Source organism: Camelus ferus, chromosome 3, assembly GCF_009834535.1.
Source record: "Camelus ferus isolate YT-003-E chromosome 3, BCGSAC_Cfer_1.0, whole genome shotgun sequence".
NCBI classification, from domain to species: Eukaryota; Metazoa; Chordata; class Mammalia; order Artiodactyla; family Camelidae; genus Camelus; species Camelus ferus.
This window is the reverse complement of record NC_045698.1, coordinates 84,915,671-84,939,494: the sequence shown is the minus strand read 5'-3', so window position 1 is coordinate 84,939,494 and position 23,824 is coordinate 84,915,671. Positions and strand designations below refer to the sequence as shown.

At 39.5% G+C, this 23,824-nt stretch overlaps 1 protein-coding gene across 8 annotated transcripts in view; it reads right to left on the bottom strand.

Moving 5' to 3' along the window:
* SNX24 (sorting nexin 24) overlaps positions 1-23,824 on the bottom strand; it is a 132,328-nt gene that overhangs the window by 32,583 nt on the left and 75,921 nt on the right. For all 8 annotated transcript variants that reach the window (XR_004318673.1, XR_004318675.1, XR_004318672.1 and 5 more), the window contains exon 3: positions 15,538-15,642. Coding sequence is in view for 3 of the 8 variants with exons in the window: in XM_032476590.1 (XP_032332481.1) it covers positions 15,538-15,642 (105 nt within the window). In the remaining 5 variants the exon portion in view is untranslated. The remainder of the gene's footprint in view (positions 1-15,537; positions 15,643-23,824) is intronic.

Genomic DNA, 23,824 nt, shown 5'->3' with positions numbered 1-23,824 from the left:
AGGCTAGTGTGGCTGGCACTTAAGATCCATGTAGAATAAGGCTGGAATTCTGAACAGTTGGCCTAAGAGCATCACAATGTCCTAGCTGACCAGGAGCCATGAAACAATCTCTTGGTAGGTGGGTATCATGGTCAGAGATGCAGTTGAGAAGGAGTATCTACCCAGAAATTACAAAGAGTAGCCAGAGCTACTGAGGGAACTACCATGGAGTAGCAGTAGTTTCTTTTTTAGGATCTACTAGAAAAGCAACAAAGCACTAAACAATGAAAACGGCAGTGGGGGTGACAAAGCAGGAAAGTCCTCCTTTGACTTAATCACGAACAGCTTCCAGGGCACAGTCATCGCACTATTTTTAGGAAAAGAGTGGATTTTACAAAGGAATCTCAGAATGGCCCAGTTTTTTCCAAAACAGTATGAGAGGCTCTGTGGAGAAAGTCTCCAACAGCGGGATGACGAGGCAAACAACATCAATACCCGAAGTGAGCCCAAGAAGCGCCCTAGGTGTGGTGCTGCTGAAGCCGGTCGTGTGTGTGGAAAGTAAGTCATCCAGCTTTAGTCTCCTATCGTGAACGGTTTAAAATGGTAACAGAGACAGATGAGCAGAGTTCCAACATCACATCCTTTGCTCGGATGGGGTCACCCTACCTTGCTGCGCAGGTGGATGAGGGAGAAGGAGCAGCAAATTCAAATTACTTACATATCTGCTGCATAAAAGGCACTCCGGGACAAGAGCCAATGTCGTCTTCTTGAGTCACCACAAGGGTGGGGGGACAGAGGAAACAGGATAAAAGTCACAATTCCCACCGAGGGAACAAGCATCCCCTGTGGAAAAACTCATTCCATGAACCAGGACAAGAAAACACAGAGGAGGCAAAGCCACGGAATGCTTTAAAAAGTTGCATTCTTCAGACCTTCACTCCACCGCCACAACTAGAGTTCCCTCTATATTCAGTGGTGTGGACGTGAGCTCTTCATCTAGCCTGAAAATTGTCCACCACTTCTACTCCACTAGGAAGATGGGAGTTTGCCAAATTCTGAATTGGGGAAGGCCTTCAAAAAAATTTTTTTTTTTTAGAAATAAAGCACTTCATCTAATAAATTACAAAGAAGTACCACAGGAAGAATATCTCAAAAAAGAGTTCTAAACGTATTTTACTCACTTGAGACACACTGGCATGTATGGAACAGGGGAGTTCCAGGGTCTTTGAGGAATGTCTCCCACACATTTTTCATGATAAACCTCTCAAATAAAAAAGGGTTGAGCCCTCACCCTAATATATATTTAATTATACATGATATTAAAGTACTACTGCATTAATTACATACTATTTAAAATGTACACAAAAGGAAATTTAAAAGTAATATAAAAATGAACTAATATTTAGAGTAAATTTCATTTTGTGGTATTTAATGATACAAAGAATGTTTCTGTTCTTATTAAAAATTCCAGATGATGACATTTCAGCATGAGAGTAATGTGACTGAACATGCTCTCTGAGGCTGGAACATAGTGACTGCTCTTCACTGTATGTAAGAGTGACTGAAAATTCTGTTATTTCATAATATTTGGTTTTAATGACTGCTTTTGTAAAAAGTAGTATCTCACAAAGACAAATAAATCCAACAGCTGCACTTAGTGAATCACAACACTAATTTTTCCAATTCCATCCTCCAATAACACAAAGACTTTTTAATGAGATTTGGCCAGGAAATTCCCTTCCTTCTTGATGTCACACAGTTGTTCTTGTAGAACAACTGGAAAATGTTGCGTTTATGAAAACTCTGGGTCCAAGACCCACTGAAGCTCTTCTTGTGAAAGATTTTTGAACAGGCTAGAAAATTCTGTTTCCAAGTTATAAGGGAGGTGGAGAGAAGTTTTTAATTCTGGCAACAAAATCCCATAATGATAGAAAAATTTTCAAGCATCCAGTTTTATAATGTTCTCTCCCAGGCTCATGTCCTTTCAAAAGCCACTTTCCTACCTGCTTGGGCCTTTGGTCTGAAGGGCTGGGTTAAGCGAGGGCTGCAGAATTCGCAGGAATGGGGGCAGCCATCCTCCCGCGGCCCACCATGCACCTGGGCTAGCATCTTCTAGTTATGTCTTCCACCTGTGGTTTCTTTCCAGGGATCCTAATAAACTATGTGTGCCTTCTGAGAGAGGTGGCTGAAAGTAGGTAATATAGCCCCTAAATCCACCTAATCAGGTACTGCAAACTGCAAAAGACTGGAAAGAACAAGCAAGTGAGGGCACCGGAGTCAGGCGCCTGGTTGTGGACCCCAGGCTGCCTAATGTTTGGACTTCGGAGAGGGCCAGGATCAGACTGTACGGCAATATTAACAAGCCTTAATTCACTTCTCTATCAGATAAAAAAAATCAATATAATTGCAAGCTGCATGACCACTTTCTGCACCCCAGGGGGTCACTACGTACCCTTCACCTTGGAGACCTGCCAGGGAGACCTGCTAGTGCTCCTCTCAGGACAAGGTTCCCGTACCGGCACTCTTCAAATCTCTCTCTTGACCAGCAGGTTCTTTAAAAAGTTCAAACTGATTTGCCTGCTGGTTGCTACTACTTTGTCTATGGAGGAAGATGGAGGTACTTTACAGACAGGCTTACACATGTCATTCTATACAAAATGGTCCAAATCTAAGCAGACTGACTTCAAATACCACATGATGCGGTTGAGCAAGGATGGTGGTGAGGACTGGGAAATAAGCCACGTAAAGTGGGATGCAGAGTGTCTGACCCAGAATAGGTCTGGAAAAAAATGTTTATTTTATGAACTAATGATTAAGTGAGTGAATGGATAAAAGATTCCACCAGCACTTCCAAGGGACAACATTCTGCCTCATTTTCAACATTTCTGCCTCGTATGGCCTCCAAGAGCATTTTAATTAGTCACAGACTTAGCTGAATTGGTTAGATGGTTCCTGAAAGATCTTCTAATTTTCATGGCTAAATAATTAAGATTAGGCATTAATCCCTGTGGCTCCTTGGAGTCCTAGGAATATTCTGGGATTTCAGAAGAATGAGGACAAAACAAACATGTCATATATGATCTGGATCTGAGGAAAAAAGTGTTCACTTCTCTTTATTGGATGCTTATTCTGCTCAGGAACTGGATAATGTTTCAGGTATACTAGCTCATGTAACCCTTATTAACGACTTTATGAGTTATATCTTTTTATCCCCTTTTACAGAAAAGGTGACTAGTGCTCAGAAAGGTTAATGAACTCCCCCAGCTTGTACAGCAGCGAACAGAGGTTCAGGAATCTGAACCCACATCTCCTGATGCCAGGCCACGCTCTTTCCACTCCAGCCCTCTGCTGTTGCCCTTCCACCCCAATCTGCCACTGGCTTCGAAGTCCAGGGCTCAGCTATAGCCCGAGGGCCAAATCTGGCCTGCTGCCTGCTTTGGTAAATAAAGTTTTATTGGAACACAAACCCCTCCTTGGTTTATATATCATCTATAGCAGCTTTCACACTACAGTGGCAGAGGTGAGAGGTGTGACAGACCATACAGCCCTCCTTGCTAAAAATATTTACTAGCTGATCTCTTACAGAAAAATTCTGCCTACTCCTGCCTAGTGTAGGCACTCTTGTATTTATAAACGTATCCCTTCCTGTCACAGGGACAACATACATTTCGCTTTTAATTCACTCACTTTCACCTTACAGATTCAAGGGTCAACTCTGACTTACAACAGATCAAAAGTCTTTCTCATCAAACTGGAGATTTTGGAAAGCCAATGGTTTGGGGTATGAAAAAATCATAAGTAATATTAAATTAGCATTAAATCAGTTTCCTTTTTCGACTTACCAGAAGACACACGTGACACAGTTACACCATGCCAAAAATTGCCCCAAATCACTAATAACGTTGGCTCACATCACATGTTCTAAGAAATCTGAAACTAACAGCTCTCAATTAATCTGCTCTGCTCTTTGATTGCTTATTTATCAGATTGGGAAAGATAGATTTAATAGTGCTTGCTTAAAACAGGTCCTCTAATTGGAAACATCACAGCATTTAGCTCACTCGTACTCCAGCAATTAAGAACAATTTGGAAAAGTGTTGTTGATTTTTTTTACACTATTGTCTCCTTGATTAGATTTCCGAAGATCCAGACAAAACAAATGACAATACTAGCTAGCACTATTGGTACCCAACAGCCAGATTACTTACTATGAGAAATGTGAGCCATCCCCATCCATTTCATCAATGTCTTACATTTATTTCCCTGTATCCTTGTCTCTTGTGTAGGTAAGTGGCAATACCTCTTACAAAAGGCATCATTTTGCGCCTACATTTACACGATTATCTTTTCTCCAAATAAGCCAAATCAACAGAAGAAATTATTTTTCTTGATTAAGCACCCGCATTTCTCTTGGGAGGGAACAAAACAAACAATTAATCTTTCCTTATTTGTTCTCAGAAGTCTCTGCCTCCTTAAACGCAGGCTATCCAGGTACCTGTGGCAGGCAGTCGGCAGCAATTAGGCCTGAGCAGAAAATGAATGGACTCCCGGCTGAGGGCCTAATCTGCTGAGAGTCTGTGTGAGAGGGCAAGGTTACCCCAGGAAAATTCCCCTGTTGTCGAACACGGCTCAAAATTACTACCTGACTTCAGCATAATTAACCAGGCTTGGGAATTTATATGAACTAAGTAATTGGAAAGAATTAGCAAGAGATATGTACATTAATCTTTACCAGTTACACAGTGTTTAATGAAATTAAGGGTCCTGTGCTCATTCTTGCCTTGCTTAGTTTGCACACTTTCCGTTTCACCTGTAGAAAGATGAGAATGTGCCATGTGAAGATTTAAAAAATATTTTTTTTAGGGGGAAACTCGAAATAATCCAAAACTCAACAGCAGGCTCTTAAGTAAATTATAATGTATCCAAAAGATAGGATAAAATATTACAGAGCCTTTATTAAAAATGTTTTTAAAGAGACTCTTTCTCTATTAGAGAAACATACTGAAATATTTAGACATGGAAATATGATATCTTGGAGTTTTTTCCAAACAACATGGCACAGTGGGGTGAGAATATAGATGAGATAAGACTGCCCCTGAGTTGATAATGGCTGATTATCAACCATGGTGCTCGATGATGGGTATCTGAGGTTTTACTACATTATTCTGTCTACTCTTTACATGTTGAAAATTTTCATTAAAAAAGTTAAAACAGTTAAAAAAAAAAAAAACCTTGTCTTAAGAGGAATATTTAACACATGGTAAATGTTTGTGATCTGTTTTTAAATTAAAAGAAAAGTTTATAAAGCATCACAGATGATATAACAAATATTTTTAAAAATAGGATTGAAAACATGTACAGGAAAAAGACAAAAGAAGTTCATTGTAGTTTTGAGATGTCTAAATCAGGATTTCCCAGCCTGGCCAATATTATCATTTTGGGCCAAATCCCTGTTTGTTCGGGGCTGTCAGGAGCACTGTAGGGTGTTTAGCATCCCTGAGTTCTACCTACTAGATGCTAGCAGCACCCCTATCCTCAGCCGTGGCAATCAAAAATGTTCCTTGGCATCACCAAGCGTTCCCTGTGAGGGAAAACTGTCCTGGGTTCAGAACCAGTGGTCTAAGTGGAAGAATCACAGAAAAACATTTTTATTCTTTGTATTTTTCATAACTATTGAATATATCCATATGTGCAAATCAGAACAACAGCAGACAAAACTGTTAAACTAAAAATGTATCAACCTGCAAGGAGAGAACTTTTGATGTCTGTGAAGAAATAGACCACTTCTACCACAAAATACATGACCATAAAATAGATATACAGGGGATCTTCTTTTGATTAAACTACAGTCATCAAGCTAAAGGTGAACTTCACTACAAAAGCTGGGTCTTTTAGAACTCGTGAATCCATCACACACAAATGTGATAAAATACACAACGTGAATAACATCGGGTTTCCTAAAATCTTATCTGAGTGAAAAACTGCAGTATTATTTGAGACTCAAACCCACCACAGCCACTTTAATGGAAATGATGTTTAAAGAAGAATAATGCTAGTTCAAGGTGCTAAGTTTTATCAGATAAAATCATGTACTTTTTAAGATAAGTTTGAATGTGAAGAAAAAGTAATACGTGGCCTTTCTCTCCATACACGTGAAATGGCATCACCAACTACCTGTTTCTAGAAGGGGCACTGAGCTGGCTTCCAAAGCTGGGGGCAGGCCTGTGTGTTCTCATCTGGAAATAACATGCAGCCGTGAGCCCTGCCAGAGCACAGCCCACTCAAGAGGAAGACTGAACCCAACACATTTGTCTTATTAACCCGGTGCTTTGGTTTAGGGCATTGAATCTTAGTTAATGACTACTGAGACTACTTTCTAAATCAGCAGAGACTGCCAAATAAGATGGCCAACATTTGATAATCCATAGGTTTACAACCCCCAAAGCTTTAGGTTTTAAGCCTGATCAAAGCTCTGGGGCCACAGTGCACTGGAGTGCATATTTCCATTCCATCCCCCTCTTTCATAAAGATTCCCTCTATGAAATTGTAAACATTTCTGAGGTTCCTAAAGCTTTTCAAATTGCCATTACTGATGTTACCCCCACTGATCTAAGCTACCTGTGAAGGCTCCTTATCCACAGTTTTGTAGATGAGGTTTCCACAAGGCTCACCTTCCCAGTGAGAGCAAGAACACATCAGAATTTTTAAAATACTGGTTTATTTCCTTGAAAGGAAAGTATACCGTGTTCTTTAAAGAAATCATATGTATGACTGGTTTTAGTAACTTAAAAAAAATTTCTGCACTAAAAATTATTTTAAATGAAGTATGTTACTTTGAGACCAATTGGAACCAGGCAAATCACTGAAAAAATACATTTGAAATTAAGCAGCACAATTCTCTGTAATTAAAATGCAAATCTTTAAAATACAGATAATGAGAAAAAAAATACGTTGTCCTAAGTAATTATTTGTAGCCTTCATAGAATGTTTCAACACAAAACAGTCTTACAGAACTATCATTAAAATTAAAACTCTATAGCTCCCTGCCTACAAAAATAAAATTTAATAACAGAGACTTCTTGATTTTTTTTTTTTCCCTTCAGATTTTGTCAATTACTTCACCTATTACGATGACAAACTTGTCTGCCAAATTCTGGATAAGTGGTTAGGGTTTCCCTGTATGAAAAACCAACCACTGAAACAAGGTTATAGGGTTTCCAACCACAGACAAGAGAAACATGTATGCACAACAGAATCTGAACACACTTGCTAGCAATGATGGATTTAAGTTATTAACAGATCAAAAAGAGATGGATGGTGGTTTGCTTTTCTTAATCTACATCATCATCTAGATCTATTTAAAGATATGTGGTGCACCAACAAACTTGGTTAAGGTTTCGATAAAATCAGTAAAAATAATCTGCTCCTGTTACATTGAGTCTGTATCAATCAATAAAATCACTTGTAAGAGCAAAGTACTGTTAAGTACTGACAATCCCAGCCATTAATATTATTTAACACACTGTTCACAATCTTTAACGAGAACAAAGAACAGTTTGTCTCATGTTATAAACAGGACCTTCACAGATACCCTTACTTCCCTAGGCTTCTACAGGGGTTTTATGAAATTTAAACTGTACATCCCTCTTTCACCAGTGCACCCCTCAAGAACAAATACACAAGGTCTTGTTCTTTACTTCAGGTGCAGTTCAAACAAAGTCATTTATAAGTAGCAAAGCTGCTATTATATCACTTTTTAATCTGTGAATTAAACTCAAAACTGGAAGGACCTGGGCTATAAGGGAGAAGGTGGCCGCTGGGAGAGTGACTTCTCTGCTATACTCTGAGTTTACTCAGCTTCGTCGAGGCCTTCACCTTGTTGGGGTGGATTAAAAGAGAAATTCCCAACTAGTCCTCAGCCAGAGCTGAATGGCCAGGAACAGATATGCATGTGTTTGACTTAACCCACAAAAAAGAAAGGTGGGAAAAAGAAGAAAATTATTTTACATTAGAGATTTTTTCCATCTTTATAGATATCTATGGTTACATGAAGAAGAAGAATGAGAAAATTCCTTTAAGAAGTAAAACTAATTTATCATTATAATTCTAACATCTCAATTAGAAACTTGTTCTATACTTAAACTTTGCAGTCCTGGCTACTCACAATCACAGCAGTTTGATATGTAGTGGTTTGCAGTTTTGCTGACATAAGCAAGAGGAAGCTCCTTCTCTTGTAAATGGACATTGAAAACATTAAAAACTGAATTTCAGTTCAGTATAATTTAGTCTGTTGTTCTCAGCTCAGTTATGCCTACCCTACAGTTTGCATGCAGTGACTGAAAAACAGAAACCAAAAAACTTTGGGGGCCTGTACAGGACTTGGATAAAAGGCCCCCCCTCAAAAGAATACTAATTGCTAGTACTTTTTTAAAAAGCAAAGAAAAGGAGAAAATATGTAAGTATAAAAATGGCTTTTGGCCATAAAACAGATAGTTTTAGTAATTCAAGAGTAAAATGTCAAGTTTATAAGTGGTTTATATAGTTGTGAAAATTAGGTCCACAAATACACTCTAGTATGGAAGTAAGAAAATGTGGTTCATAAATGTTTAAGGGCATGTTCCAACCTTTTCCAAAATAAAGCACTATTCCAGCATTTTAGAAGCAGTTCCCACTGCATAATGGGGAAGGGGACCAAGTGTCCACAGAATCTTGTCTTCGGGAGAGTAAAGAAGCTCGTGGAAGAGAAAGGTAACAGCCCAGAAGTAGGAAAGCTGTCCTCTGAAGAACAGGGGATGATTAAAAAGGGTCAAAGGCAGACTGAGAGACTCTACCATTCTGTGAACTTCAGAACATTAAACCTACATACAAGCCATATAATTAAAAAAAAAAACATGTTTAGGTCATGATGTAAACTCTTTGGGGGTTATCCTGTGGGACTGCTGAAGGTCTATTTTATACCACATGTGTACAAATATAACAGCTGCTTTTTATAAACGTGTATGTTTCAGTTTGGCTTGAATTGAACAGCGCTATCTGCATGGCCAGTCACCTTCTACTACAGGTGGACCCTTCCAGAGGTTCTTTCATAACCATATTCTCACCTCTGAATAAATAGGATATAAAGTCCATTTTACTTTGGGAAGCAAACTATGTCAAATAAAATCTTATAGTCAGTAAGATAATGAAACTTGTTTTCCAAACCTCTCCATGTGTTTGGAGAATGTGTTACAGGAGAGTATGTATGTTATTCCTTGGTCAAGTCTCCAGTGTAGATCTTGGCTAACCCTGAGAAGTGATTTAGCATTTAGCACTTACTAAGGCTCAGATTATCTTGGAAAGGAATCATTAGTATCTTAAAATCATTTACCTCTGTCCTGTGGGCATGCTGTGAACTCTGTAACTTAAACTTTCAGTTTGGGAGTCAATGGACATAGGAAATGAAGGTTTGCCCAAGGGAGGGTAGTGCGGTACCTAAAAGGTGAGCTCCAAGTAAAGCTGCTGAAGGATACACCCCTAGGGAAAGGGAGAATGAGAAACATCCACTGTGAAGAATGGTCCTGCGGGGTAAAGGGGTGGAGAGGAAATGTCCTTTAAAAACTCATAACCCAAATCGGCCCCTTCTCAGGTTTGTAACCTAAATTAATGCCTTCTGGTGATCCAAACAAAACAAAACAAAACACTAACTAAAAAACACATAAGTCTGTGTGTGTGTAAATTCAGTTCAATCCTGGTCATTAAAAAAAAAAAATCCCAAAGAAAAAGATACCAGGAAATTGATTTCTCAGCCTAAAATTAAAAAAAAAAAACAACTCAAACAAATTTAAAAACTACACACATATACTATGAAGAAACAAGGCACCATGAGCAAGAACCAGCAGAAACAACAGTCAACTTAGACCTATGAAGATACCAGTTATTACAATTATCAGACTCAAAAAACCCTCAAAAATATTATTTACAAATCTATAAAAAATATACCTAGATGCAGAATAACTATAGTAATAAAGTTCTACAGTAAAATAACACCAAAGATAAAAAGAAGATCCCAAAGGAATCAGAGAAAACTGACAGATTACTTTCAAAAGGTAGAAGACTAAATCGTTCTAACTGTATGTAAGAATTGTTTTATCAGACATTACTTTACCTCAAGAACCTGGACCATCTCATTTTGCTAAAACAATGTGGAACAGATGTGATGTTTGTGCACCAAGATTTAGTTGACAAATGCTTTACCTTACTTGACAAAAGGATATACATATGTGACTAGAAGGATACATAAAATGCAAATACTTTTTAAAAAATTCATTGAAATTTAGTCATTCTAGTTGGTGTTTGTAAATCTAAAAATGAAAATAATCTATAATTATGCAACATTAGCCACTGTCTCCTCAATGAAACTATTAACTACCAAGGTTTTGGATTTTAACAATGCATGTCCAAAGAAAAAAGCCAGGTGCAATGTTACACTAGAACCTATTAGAGATGCATTTAAAATCTGGAATCAGTATCTATAAGATGGTTTATGTTTCATGTTCATGCACTGCAGCTGATGAACAATTAGGTGTACTGTTCAAAGGACGCTGCCCTTAGTTTGAGATTTGCAAATGTTAGCCACTATATATAAAAATATATTTTAAAAAACCCCAAATTTCTTCTGTATAGCACAGGGAATTATATTCAATATGTTGTAGTAACCTTTAATGAAAAAGAATATGAAGACAAATACATATATATATATGCATGTCTGGGACATTGTGCTGTGCACCAGAAACTGACACATTATAACTGACAGCATTGCAGTTTAAAAAAAGAAGCTGCCCTTTAAAAACCAGGAAGATTAGGACTAAGATTTTGGATTTGCTCTCTTGAAATTCTGATAAAAATTCCAATGAAGTTGTCTTTCACTATCTCTTTATTTGAATTTCTATAAATTATTCATAAAATATCTTAACTAGAAAAAACCAAACATGGCCCACTGAATTCAGATGATAGTGATAATCATTTTTCCTGGGAAAATGAGAGTTAATGCATTTAAAGAGATAAAACAGAGGTTTGAAAAATATGAGCAAAAAAAAAACAAGGAGTATCTAAAAACAAACACATACCCAGGCTGATTAGGAAAAAAAAAGCAAACATAACTGCCAGAAACAAAAAAAATCCTACTATTACAATTTAAAATTCAGTGGATGCACTTCTACTTCCAGTAAGATGGAGTAGATATAATTTTCCCCATCCTTCCTAAGTACAACTAAAACCCTTCAACATTCCGTATAAAGCAAACATAAGAAGACTGAAAGATTGAAGGAAGCAAGGATACCTTCCAGGACCTGAGGAATGATACAGTGGTGAGTTTTATCTTTTCTCAGTTTTCATTTTGCCCCTGCCTTAGAGCAGAAAAAGCCAGCAACCAGGAAATATCAACAGATGCAGACAAATAAAGCCTCCATAAAATCTTGCTTCCTTCCTCTCAGAGAAAGAGCCTATCAAGACAAAGCTTTTCAACACTAAACCACTCTACTCCAGCCAAATGCCACAGGAGACACTGTGGCCCAGCTCCCTTCATGCCAGCAAATGCCTAGTGGGAAACCTAGATTTCTACCCTTGTGAGGCTGGTAATGACGTGCTGGGGAAGTGTCAGAGAAGGCTGAAAAAGGAGCCAGGACATTCACCCCCACCAGCCAGTAACGTGCCCCCACATACAGAGTCTGTGTGGGGAGCTGGAACTCCCATCCTCTCAGCACTGATGAGGAGTACCCCTCCTACCCCAGGTGTCAATGACACTAAGTGAGGATTCTGGTGTTCTACCTTCACTTGGTAGTAACAAGTTGGCATCTCCTGTTTCCCACCTTCTTCTGACCAAGCAACATCAGAGAAAGCCAGCTCAAACAGAATGTTTAAATAAGATCCAGAGTCTCGTACCATAATACAAAAATGTCTAGGATTCAACCAGAATTATTCATCATACCAAAAACCTGGAAGATCTCAAACTGAATGAAAAAGTCAATCAATAAATAAATGCCAACAATGAGATGACAGAGATGTTAAAAATTATCTGACAATGATTTCAAGGCAGCCATGATAAAAATGTTTCAATGAGTAATTATGAACACATTTGAAACAAAAGAAAAAAGCAGAAAAATTCAACAAGAGAAATATAAAGCTTCTGCAGAAAATAAACGCTATATGGAAAAATCAAATGGGGTTTTATAGAATGGAAAAATCCAGTAACATAAATAAAAAGCTCACAGGAAGGGTCCAACAGCAGAATGGAAGGAACAGAGGAAAGAATCAGTCAACTGGAAGACAGAACAACAAAAATTATCTAATCTGACCAATGAAGAGAAACAGTAAAAAATTAATTAATTAATTAAATAAAAGGACTTGGGGCCTTGTGGGACTATAATAAAAAAAAAAAGCTAATATTCCTGTTACCAGAGTCCTGGAAGGAGAGGGGAAAGAGAAAAGGGTGAAAAATTACTTAGAGAAATAATGGCTAAAAACTTGCAAATTTGGCAAAAGAGATAAACCTATAGATTCAGGAAGCTAGGAGAACTCCAAATAGGAAAAACTCAAAGAAATACACACCAAGACATATCATAATTAAACTTCTGAAAACCAATGACAAAGATAAAATCTTGAAAACAGCCATTTTAAAACAATATATTCATATAGAGGAAAAGCAATTAATATGACAACAGATTTTTAGCAGAAACCATGGAGGCCAAAACAAAGCAGCACAATATTTTCCAAGTGCTGCAAGAAAAAAAAGAACTACCAACTAAGAGTCCTATATCCAGGGTGATCAGGCTGAAAACATTATAAAGTCTTTGTAATATTCAGGAGGAAACTAAAGATAACAGGTAACCACTAAAAGAAAATATACAAACTGACAGAGAGGAGAAAATGGGAAGAGAAAAGGAGAGGGAAAATCTGCCACCAATCCAAAAGCAGGAAAGAAAAGAAAAAAGCTCATAAAGAGGGACTAATAAAAAGATCATGGATGGTTGCACTAAGCCCAATTACATCAGCAACCATAAAAATGTAAGTGGAAAATTTTAACATACCTCTCTTCTTATAGATCTAGCAGCCAAGCTAAGATATAAGAGATGTGCTTTAAAAACTTCAACTGATTATACATCACTGCACTCAAGAATTAGAGAATACACATTCTCAAGCACACGTGGTCAATTTTCACAGATGCTTCATGCACTACTCGAAAAGTTAAAAATACAATACTCTTTGATCCAGAGCAGACTTCTGACCAAATGGAACATTATATTGTATTGTATAATTTACAAAATGAATGAGGGGTAGGCTAGTCAGGTAGATAGGGCCTTCTGAAGATAGCACCCTGCACATCCTGTATAACAAATCAGCCCAACTCCAGCTGTGGAACTGTTTTCTTAGACCAAACTTTTTTTTTTTTTTTTTTTTTTAGAGATTTATATTAGCTTCGGTTATCCTTTGTCATGAGTTTCTATGTGCTATCTCTGTTTTGCTCCCCAAACTCAGTGTACACTTACTGTTCACTTCTTATGAAAAAAGGTGAAAATATAAACAACTGTTGTTCTTAAGTAAGAGACATAAGACATGAGTCAAGAAATGACACCTCAGTCAAGGCTTCATTATACTGGGGGTTGATAAAGCATTCACACTCATCTAACTTCCACCTGGGTCCCACTGCATGCAAACAGAATCAGGGGGAAGAGGCAGAAGAGAAAGCGTCCTTGAACTCCTCTGAGACTTGACTGACAACCAAGCCCTCTCAGTCCCTTGACCACATCTTTCAAGCCCTGTTTCTGAGAATAGAAAATTCTAAGCTCAATTTGAGTGTCACTGTAAACTCCTCTCTATGCCAGATGATTTTATCTGCATATTTATATCCCAAGTACAAACAACTTAAAATGTTTACACTGAGGAGTAATGGAAGTCATGTGTCAAACACACTGGGAGGAAAGAGTAAAGCTTTCTTCAGAACTAAAGCTTGAAGATATACAATGTCTGTGGAAAATCTGGCTTACAAATTAGAATGCATTGTTTACCTATTCCATTTAATTATAGAGAACATGCATTTTTACCCTTTGGATACAACGTCTAAAGTCTTGTTTTGGGTTTTTTGGTTTGGTTTTGCTCTGCACTGTCACCCGAGGCTCTGGAAGTCTCATCACTTCATATACAGAGTCTCTAGGCACATGGCCACACATTTTCCTGTCATTTGTGGTCCCTATTTCCTTTAATCTCCACTCCCGGGGAGACGTAGTGAAGGATCCAGCCACCACGGCCCAAAGCAGAAGAACAAAAGCAGTGAAGACAGCTCTCCTCTGACGAATGAGGGCTCCACATGTCAGCTTTCCTACGTGATGCTGGAAAGACCAGCGGAACCGCAGGAGGCCATGGACAGGCTCTCAGCATCTTTCTACTGGGGGAGAGTCCTGTGACTTGATCACTAAGTAAGAGCCTGGAGCGACAGCTTTCCCTCAGCTTCTAATCACCAGTCATGCAGACACGACCACCCAGAAAAGCTCTATAGAGGATATAGCATACTGGCTTCACACAGTCCACAGTTGTCCACCCAAACAGAATCCACTGAGGGTTGATGATGAAGGGGGTCGCGAAGATAGCAATGGATGAAGACAGTCATGGCTACTGGCTTCTCTGATGCAGCGTCTTGAATGGATAGATCATCATGGTAAACCCGTAACTCTTAGGTCAAATCCAGCTCTTCATTTTTTGAGACTTAGAACCCCACTCTACCCTATCCCTCCTCATCATGCTCACCTTAGTCATTCTCATGTGTCAGCCTCTCAAGTGGACTCAGGTGTCCTGGCTCACACAAGGCTTCTGCACCCCCTGCCCTCCTCTCAGCTGTGCCCTGCACAGTGCACTTGGGATTAATGATAACTGCCCTGAATATTCACCCGAGGCCTCTAGCCCTTTTGGTTTTAAAACTCAGAGAACCGCTCCACACTCTCCTTTTGCTTTTTCTGTCCCTTGGCAGAGAGATTACTTTGTCTTATCTTACTGAGGTAGTTACATTGCTCCTCCCAGCTGCAGAAAAGAGCATCTTATGCATTCTTTTAAAAACACACATTCTAATTTTCAGAGAAGTTGGCACTTCATCAGAGGTAATTTTTATACACTCGTTCTCAGTTTGATTCCTTAGATGTATTAAGCCAGGCCCCCTGAAAATGCAGTTTCTCTCATTATCTCCCCAATACTCAAAACCAAAAGGCTGGGAATGTTATGAGGAAGCAACAAATCTTAGAGGGGAAAACAGAACAAAATTTGCAAGGTTAAACAAAAACACAGACCGACCCTCTATACAGTTTTTACTTTTATACTAAATTTTTGCTTCCCCAATCCACATAACCAATTTTAAACAGAACCTAATTAAAGCTAAAAGAACCAACCGACAACATACAGTTTTAAATCTTTTAATCTAGAATGTTTAGTTGCTTGATGTACTTTGTATCACACCCTTAAGTTCTGAGAAACAATACTGAGATATGTGATTATTTAAGCTACATGAAATTAATTGAGGATCGAAACACATCTTACCTGTAAATATGTTTCCAAACCTTGTCGTCGTTGTTCCAAGACTTTTGGGACCCAGTTCCGAACATGTTTAGAGGGGATTTCTGGAGTTTTAATACATTTCTTAAGCTATAAAGACAAAAACAGAAAAAAAAAACAAAACCCAAAGAAAACATCTTTTAATTATAAAGACATTATTTGAGGGGAAAGCCAATTAAAAAAAAAAAAAGTGAACCACTGCTATTTCCAGTAAAAAAGATAAAGGAAAATATAAATACACTGTAATTGTGTCAAAAGATTCTTTATTTGGCTGTCCTAAATGTTCAGGTTTCAGGACAAGAGCTGTGTGTTCTTGGAGTTGTTATTATTGTGCACCATCTAGTATTTTGGACTAGAATTATTTTTTCTGTAAAATTAGAAGTTCAGTAGATGAATTATAAAGGAAATATCAAAGTTTATAATTTCCAAAATCAACTAATACAACAAAATTTTGGTTGGAAGAAGCACTTTTCTGATGAAAAGTCCACGTATTTTTCACATAAAAAAGCAAAATAAAATGCAGTTGTTTATAATTATCCCTGGAAATGCCATATGAACTAGACCGTATCATATGGAGAGTTTCTTAAAAGTTCTATGATAAAAAGAACTAAAAAAAAAAGACACTGATCTTTCCAACATCCCTAAGCATTGGGTCCAAATTCTGTTGATGAAAACTGAATGATGATTCTTATCTAAGCCCTTCTCCACAGCAGTTTTAAGGGGTTATTATATAAATAAAGGAAAATTCTATTGGAAGTTGAGTTAGAGCTGCCTGTCGCAGGAGCATCCTATCACATCCACACCTAAACCTGTGAATATTACCTTACAGAGCCAGGTACTTTGTAGATCTGATTAAATTAATTATCTTACAATGGAGAGATTATTCTAGACAACCTGGGTGGGCTCAATGTAATCATAAGGATCCTTACAAGAGGGAGGGAGGAAAGTCAGAGTAAGGGAGGCTGGAAGATGCTATGTGACTGGCTTTGACGATGGAGGAAGGGTCATGAGCCCAGGTGACCTCTAGAAGCTGGAAAAGGGAAAGGAATGAATTTGCCCCTACAGTTCGTTGACACCTTGATTTTAGCCCAGTGAAACTCAATTTGGATATTTGATCTTGAGAGGTATAAGATAATAAATTTGTGTTGCTTTAAGCCACGAAGTTTGTGCTAATCTGTTGCAGCAGCAACACACACAAAACTAATACGTTATCTCTAAAATGAAATAATTTTTAATGTTCTAATTAAAAATTTGGAAAACCTACTGAATCTGATCCTTTACTACACATGCCAAGAAATAGCATAGTGATCTCTAAGAAAGTGCACACAGTTAAACCCCAGCATCCAAAACTGCAATAACAAATTCTTCCCATACATAAGCATATATTCACCATTAACCATTCCAGGCTGAAACGTGTTGCACATCATGAAAATGGAGGAGTCTTTGTGCATTTCAAAGATCTGCCCTTCTAGTTCAAGACGTTAGCCTGTCTGCCTCCTTCCTCCACACCTGAAGCGCCACAAACATAACAGTGTGAAAGTGCTAGTTGCAAACCCAAATCTATTCTCCTTACCAACCAAATTCCTAAATTATTGGAAATACTGTATTCAGCTAAATTCAGCTTAAAAAGCAAAGAGTGTAAGACAAAAGTAATCAGAAGTCACTGGGGAAAGCTTTCTATAAGAACTCTTTTAAAGTGGAGCAAACTCAGCTGACTTGTACCTTCTGTCCTACCCCTCTTTCACCTCTTCCTGCCTAGAATGTGACCGTGATGGCTGGAGCTGCCATGACCATCTGCCACCATGAGGCAACTTGGGATGGAAGACAGGTATACAAATGACTGAACAGAAAAAAAGGAGTCAGTGCCTGAGCTCCTCCTGGAGCCACTGCAAGAGCCAGGACTGCCCATCTCCAGACCTGTTTTTTAAGAGAAAAAAATTGCCCCCCTCCATCCTTATTACCAGGTTACCAGTATGTGGAATTCCTGTTTCACATACCTGAATTTAATCCTGGTAGACATTAAAAAAAGAAAACGGCCAAAGGGAATAGGACACAGAACAATGAAGAAAAGGGGCAGGGAGGAAGGAGTAATGACTAAGTGAAAGATTAACAAGTTTCTAAAAGACGGAAAGCAGGAGCAAGATGATGAAGAAAAGAGAGCAGAGGAAGCCGCAGCCCAGATCACTTCAGGGAGGGGGCCTGCAAAGGCTCTGGAAACCAAACTTCTCAGCAGCCTGAGAGGCTTTGTGCTCAGAACTGGCCTTAGAGGAGGAGGGAACGAGAAGAGGGATCAGTAGATGCCCCAGCCTGTGCTAAAGACCACAGAAATGACTGGCAGCCCTGGGTTATCCCTAAGCATGCACACCCGCACCCCATAAGAAGGGTCACTGTTTCTAAAGAAACTGAATGGAATGTTTGGGTTGAAGGGTGGTGGCCACTTCAGTCAGTGTGGTTTTCATGGGGTCCCCCAGCTTAATATCTGGTTCACTCCCCTCATTCTCTAAAATGAAGCCCTTCTTTTGACACACCCTACAGAGGGACCAGACATAGGTACCCAAGGCAGAGGAACCAAGGACAAATACCCAGAATAATTAACCTAGTTGGATGGGCCATCAAGGATCTCTTTCATGGGAAACTAGCACTATGAAGGAGAAAGGAGAAGAAAAACAGACTGAACTAATCCTAAAGGAAACAGAAAAATCAAATAACAGGAGAGATCTTTAAAAATTCTATTTAGTATCCACAAAAAGATTTGAGAAGTTATTGCTTCTATCAAACAAGAACAAGTTGGAAAAGAAACAAGAACAGGTTGCTATGAAAAAGAAACAATATGGGGTGGGGGTAATAGTTCAGTAGTAGAGCATATACTTAACACTTGTGAGGTCCTGTGTTCAATCCCCACTACCTCTATTTTAAAAAAAGAAAAAAGGAAACAGAGAAAAAGAAAGAGATTTTGAAAATTAAAAAAATGACAGAAAAATTTAAAAATTAAAAGATGTAGAATATAAAATCACAGAAGCCTCTCAAAGTGTAGAATAAACAAAGTGAGAGAAAAGGTAGGTGAAAAGACAAAACACAGGATTAATCCTGGAGATTTACTATGAAATTAGTAAGACTTTCATAAAGACTAAAAGAAATTTTCAAAGAAATTTGCAAAGAATTAAAACATTTTATATGACCTAATATATGTCTTCAGATTAAGAACCCGTTCAGTTGTCACCATAATGTATAAAAAAGGACTCACACTTACTGACACTTATCTGTTGAGATTTCGGAATATCAAGGACAAAGAGAAGATAGAGGGAAAAACATAAGGGGGCAATTAAAAAGGAAGCAGAACTCACTGGCAACTGACTTGCCATCAGCAACAACGGGTGCTGGAAGGTCAATGCTGCAGCAATTTAATCTGACATGGATTTCTAGAACCAGCACACCATCAATCATGAGAGAAAGCTTATCTCCCATGCATTTTTTTTTTTTTTTTTACACCAAGTGAAGTATGTAGTTCTTGAAACCTGAGAGATTAAAAGCAAGGAAGAGGAACATAGGATCAGGACTCATAGCTCTTCCCCATCAGCAAGGGGAAGGGGAATCCAAGGGCAGAGAGAACGATCAGCCTAGGTTGGAGCCAAAGGGCAGAGGATTTGCAGACAGAAGCCTCCTGGAAGAAGGTGGATTCCAAGCAGCAGATAGTAGGGAGAAGATGGGTAAATTCAGGGTTTGTTAAAGTACATTATTCTTTGGTCTATCAGAAAAAATAAATCCCAGGGAAGACAAAGAGCCCCTGAAGGAGGTCATGGAATAGAAGACACTAAGCTTCTCCCATGTTTTAGTCTGGTGTTAGAGACACTCCTGCCTTCATGGGGATCTCATACCCAGAAACAGATAAAAAAACAACAAACAAGTTTAATAAAACAGGGTAAGGGCAGATAGTAACAGATAGGAGTTGCATTGAGGGCAGCTGGGGAAGGCCTGCATGAGTCAGGAAAGTTCGAGGAGCCACCTGAATGATGCTGGGAAGGGCCAGGTAAGGAGCTGGAGAAGGAAGGTCCCAGCAAGCAGAAGACAGTTCAGAGAGGTGGCAGTGTCAGACATGGTAGGGCCTTGGAGGCCATGGTGGGAATTTGAGTATCTTTCCACATGGGAAGCAAACTGAACATTTTCAGCAAAGAAATGACCTGACAGGATTTTTACTTTAAAGAAGTCACGCTTGATTCTAAGAGCAAGATGGATGGTGAGGGGGTGGAATCTGAGCAGGGAGCCCAGGAAAAGCTCCTGTGGAAGTCCAGGGAAGAGACAGTGGTGATGTGGACTATGGTGCTGGCAGTGGAAGTGGAGAGCAGCAGAAGATGGTGGGGTTACGTGGAAAGGGGTGATCAGAACGACCCCATGACCTTGACTCTTTCAGGTTTCTGACATCACCTGGTAGCCTCTTGTTCACTGAAAGGTGGGAGAATGCCAGGTTTAGAGTTAAGCAGCAGAGAACACTAATTACCTCCCCCAATCCAATCTCCCCTCTTCTGCAGAATATAACACTCAATTTTCAGCTGAGCACATGACCATCCAAAATAAGGAACACATTTCCCAATCTCCCTGGACTCTACGTGTGGCCACATGACTGAATTCCAGTCAGAGGCAGGCAACACACATGTATGTGCAACTTTCAGAAGTGACCTTAAAGGGAAGGGCTGTTCTTTCTTTTCTTTCCTCCTTCCTCCTAATGGCTAGACCTGGAGCAGTCACCTTTGACCATGAGGTGGAAGCCTGATGTTGAGAATGGGAAAGCCACAAAAGCCTGGTTCCCTGATGACCATGAAACTGCCACACCAGCCCTGACATTTACGTGAGTGAGAAATAAAGATGCATCTGTTAGTGTCACCATTATTGTGGTTCTACAGTAACTTGCAGCAAAACTGAATCCCACATGAGTGGGGAATATGGCTGAAACTGCAAGTTGCCTGTCCACTGTTCACTCCCTCTTTCTTCCTGCAAACAAAGCAAACAAACAAACAAAAATGTCATTCAGAGTGCCAACTTGCTGAGCAAAAACTCGATTTCCCAAGTTCCTTGTAATTAGGATGGCCATGTGACAGAGATGTTGATGAAATGTCGTTTAAGTCTACTGGGTAGGGCTCCTACTTTCCTCAAAAAAAGAAACAGGCTCTTCTTCTTCTCAGAAATGTGGAAGCAATGCCTGGAGGGACAGCAGCTATGTTGTAACCGGAGGGTGAAAGTCACATGCTGAGGTAAAGGCAGTGAAGCAGAAAGACAGAAGGAGCCTGGAACATGGATATTGTACAACTGCTCTATCAACTTGCACTGCCTTCCTTCAGTTTTCTTGCAATGTGAGAATAATTAATCTTTTACTTGTTTAAGAAACCTAGTCAAGTTTCTATTATAGCCAACCAAAGGAAATCCTATCATAAAAGAATCAATTGTTCCATTTTGGTGATTTCAAATAAGAGATGTCCAACAGGCATCTAGGGTGCAGACATAATGTGCAGGCAGTTGGATGAGTCTGTAAACTGGGAGTCACAATACCTAAGAGGTATTGCAGTCACAGAACTAGATAACACAACACTGGGAATTCCGTACAGATGGAGAAAAGGGGTTGTGGAACCCAAAGCAGCTCCCAAGATCCTGCCTCTTGGTGTACATGCCTGTACAATTTCTCCCCTTGGGTCTGGACAGGACCTGTGAATCTGGTGAGATAGTCAGGTTACATTACACGACAGGTGACAAGACAGTCCACCCCCTTGGTCAGGTTACACTTGAGACCCCAGGCAGATGTTACGACAGGGCCACGTGGCTAGCACTTGAGAGTGGCCTCAAGGAGCTGAGAGCCACTTCGGCAAGATAAAAAGGATCGAATTCCAACCAAATGAGGAAATAACAATGTTAAGAAGACCCCAAGCCTCAGATGAGACCATAACCTTGGCAACGCCCTAATTTCAGCTGAGTGAGACCCTGAGGGTAATACATTTGTGTTGTTAAAGCTGTTAAACTTGTGGCAATCTGTTACGCTGCTGGAGAAAACTAACATAAGGGCCACGGTCTGAGACAACCAACTCTCAGGGAGCAGGGATGAGAGGCAGGGCAAGCAGTGAAGAGGTAGTGAAACAGTAAGTTGAGTCAGGAAAGTGTTTCTAAGAGGCATCATCAGACTGCACAGAGAGACACTGCAAAGTCTAAGAAGCCGGATAAAGAGAAAGCGGGTAGCGGGAAGGCAGAGGCTCCTCTTTCCAGGAACCATACTGAGAGAGGAGAGCACGGGCTGAACATGGGAGAGAAGATGGGATCCAAGGTGGGGTCTTCTTCGTTCAATGGGAAATATTATAACATATTCATTTATTGATAAGACTGATTCAGTAGTGGGTGGGGGGAGAGGAGTAATTTATGATTATCTGTAAGGGAATAAATATCTATCTCTTCTCTACACTATTTGAGGTATTTCTCAAGTGAGAACAAAGCCAAAAAAGCTATTTATTCTGCGGTACTAAGCTTCTTAGGTTTCACTTTAAAGAAACTTCCTTTAACAATATTAATCCCAAGATTTCTTAAATTTCAGAATAAAACCATTATCTCTCTCTCCCTTAAAAAAAAAAGTCTTGAAGATACAGTATTGGAAATGTTTTTCCTTTTTATTTCTGTCAGGAGAACGGAGGATGCTGATCATCACAGCTGCTGGGCTGTGACAGCGCTGGTAGGTGAGTAATGAATTGCTTGAAATGAGGAGAAACAAACCCAAGACAATGTGTTTCCAGTAGGGCTCAGCTGCTTACAAGATAAATACCCCTCTGCCACTCCACCCAATGATTAACTGTCCTGCCCGGCTGTGTCCAGCCCAGCGGCCTCTCTGATCCCTGAAGATAGTGACCAGATTCCACAACCCCACAAACACCATCCCCTCCGCCTGGGGGGACCACTCCCTTCCCTTTTTATTCTGCGAGAGGAGTTTATACAGAACTCACTCCATGAAGACCTGCTACGTACCCACTGTTGATGGTAACTTTTCCACCGACAAAACTTTGGCATAACTAAGTTTTAATTATCTCTTAGACGCTTTTAATTTCAGTAGAAATCTCTTCTCTAAATGGAAAAAGTTTCAAGAACAAAGAGATTAGGGAATAAAAGGTATGCACATGGAAGAAGAAGTGAAACTGTTTCAGTTTGTTTGAATAGATGGGAACACAGAGGGAAGGCCATCAGCACGGCAAAGACAGAGGCAGCACTTTTCATATACTGGGGTGACAGGGAACACTGGCTTGGCTGCCACTGATGTTTCCTTAGGAGAAGCAGTGGGAAGGCCGGCTGGTAAAGGGGTTTGTGGGAGACAGAATCACGGTCCTCCAAAAGACGCCCACGTTCTAACCCTTGGAACCTGTGAATGCACTACCTCACAGGTGTGATTAAATTAGGTATCTTGAAATGGGAAGATTATCCTGAATTATCCAGGGAAGCTCCATGTAGTCTCATGGGGGAGGCAGAAGTCCCCAAGTCAGAGAGAGGAGACGTGATGACGGGAGATGTGATGGTGGAAGCAGAAGTTGGAGTGATATGGCTGCTGGCTTTGAAGACAGAAGAAAGCCATGAGCCACAAAATGCGGCAGCCTCTAGCACTCCCACTGTTCCCATACTAAAAATGGGGAACTAGAAGCACCCAGACACCACATGACTTACTACAAGGACTTAAGAGGTAAGGGCAGGCTCAGGAACATTCTGCCGCCAGAGCTTCCACACCAGTTTCTACACCATAATTTCCACCATGTGGGAACTCAGCACAGCAGGATTTGTTTCATTAAAAATGCAAGAAAAGAAATGAAGGAAAATAGCAATGGTATTAGCATAGCAGAAATATACATGGGTAACAATGGGTTATTTCCTCTGTCCCCAAACTTTCTGCAAGATTTAGCTTTATAATCTAAAAGGCTAATCTTACTTGAGGGGAGGAAAATAAACACATAGAAAAAAAAAAAAACTCCTGAAATTTTCCAAAATTTGGAAAGAAATCTTAAGAAAAGTGTAAACAGAATACTGTTTTCATACTTTAATATCAAAAACTATAAAAGTTTGGGAGAAGTAATAATCATTAAGAACTTTCTTTAGACAACCAGATGAACTGTCATATAGGTGATGGTTTTAGTTTCTGCCTCAAAAGGAGCCTGACAATAAGCCAGGAGGCATTTTTGTGTGTTTGTGGTACATGGAGACGAGCCACGCATCTGTCATTCTAAAGGTGAAAAGCACATGTTGATAGTTCATATATTATTTA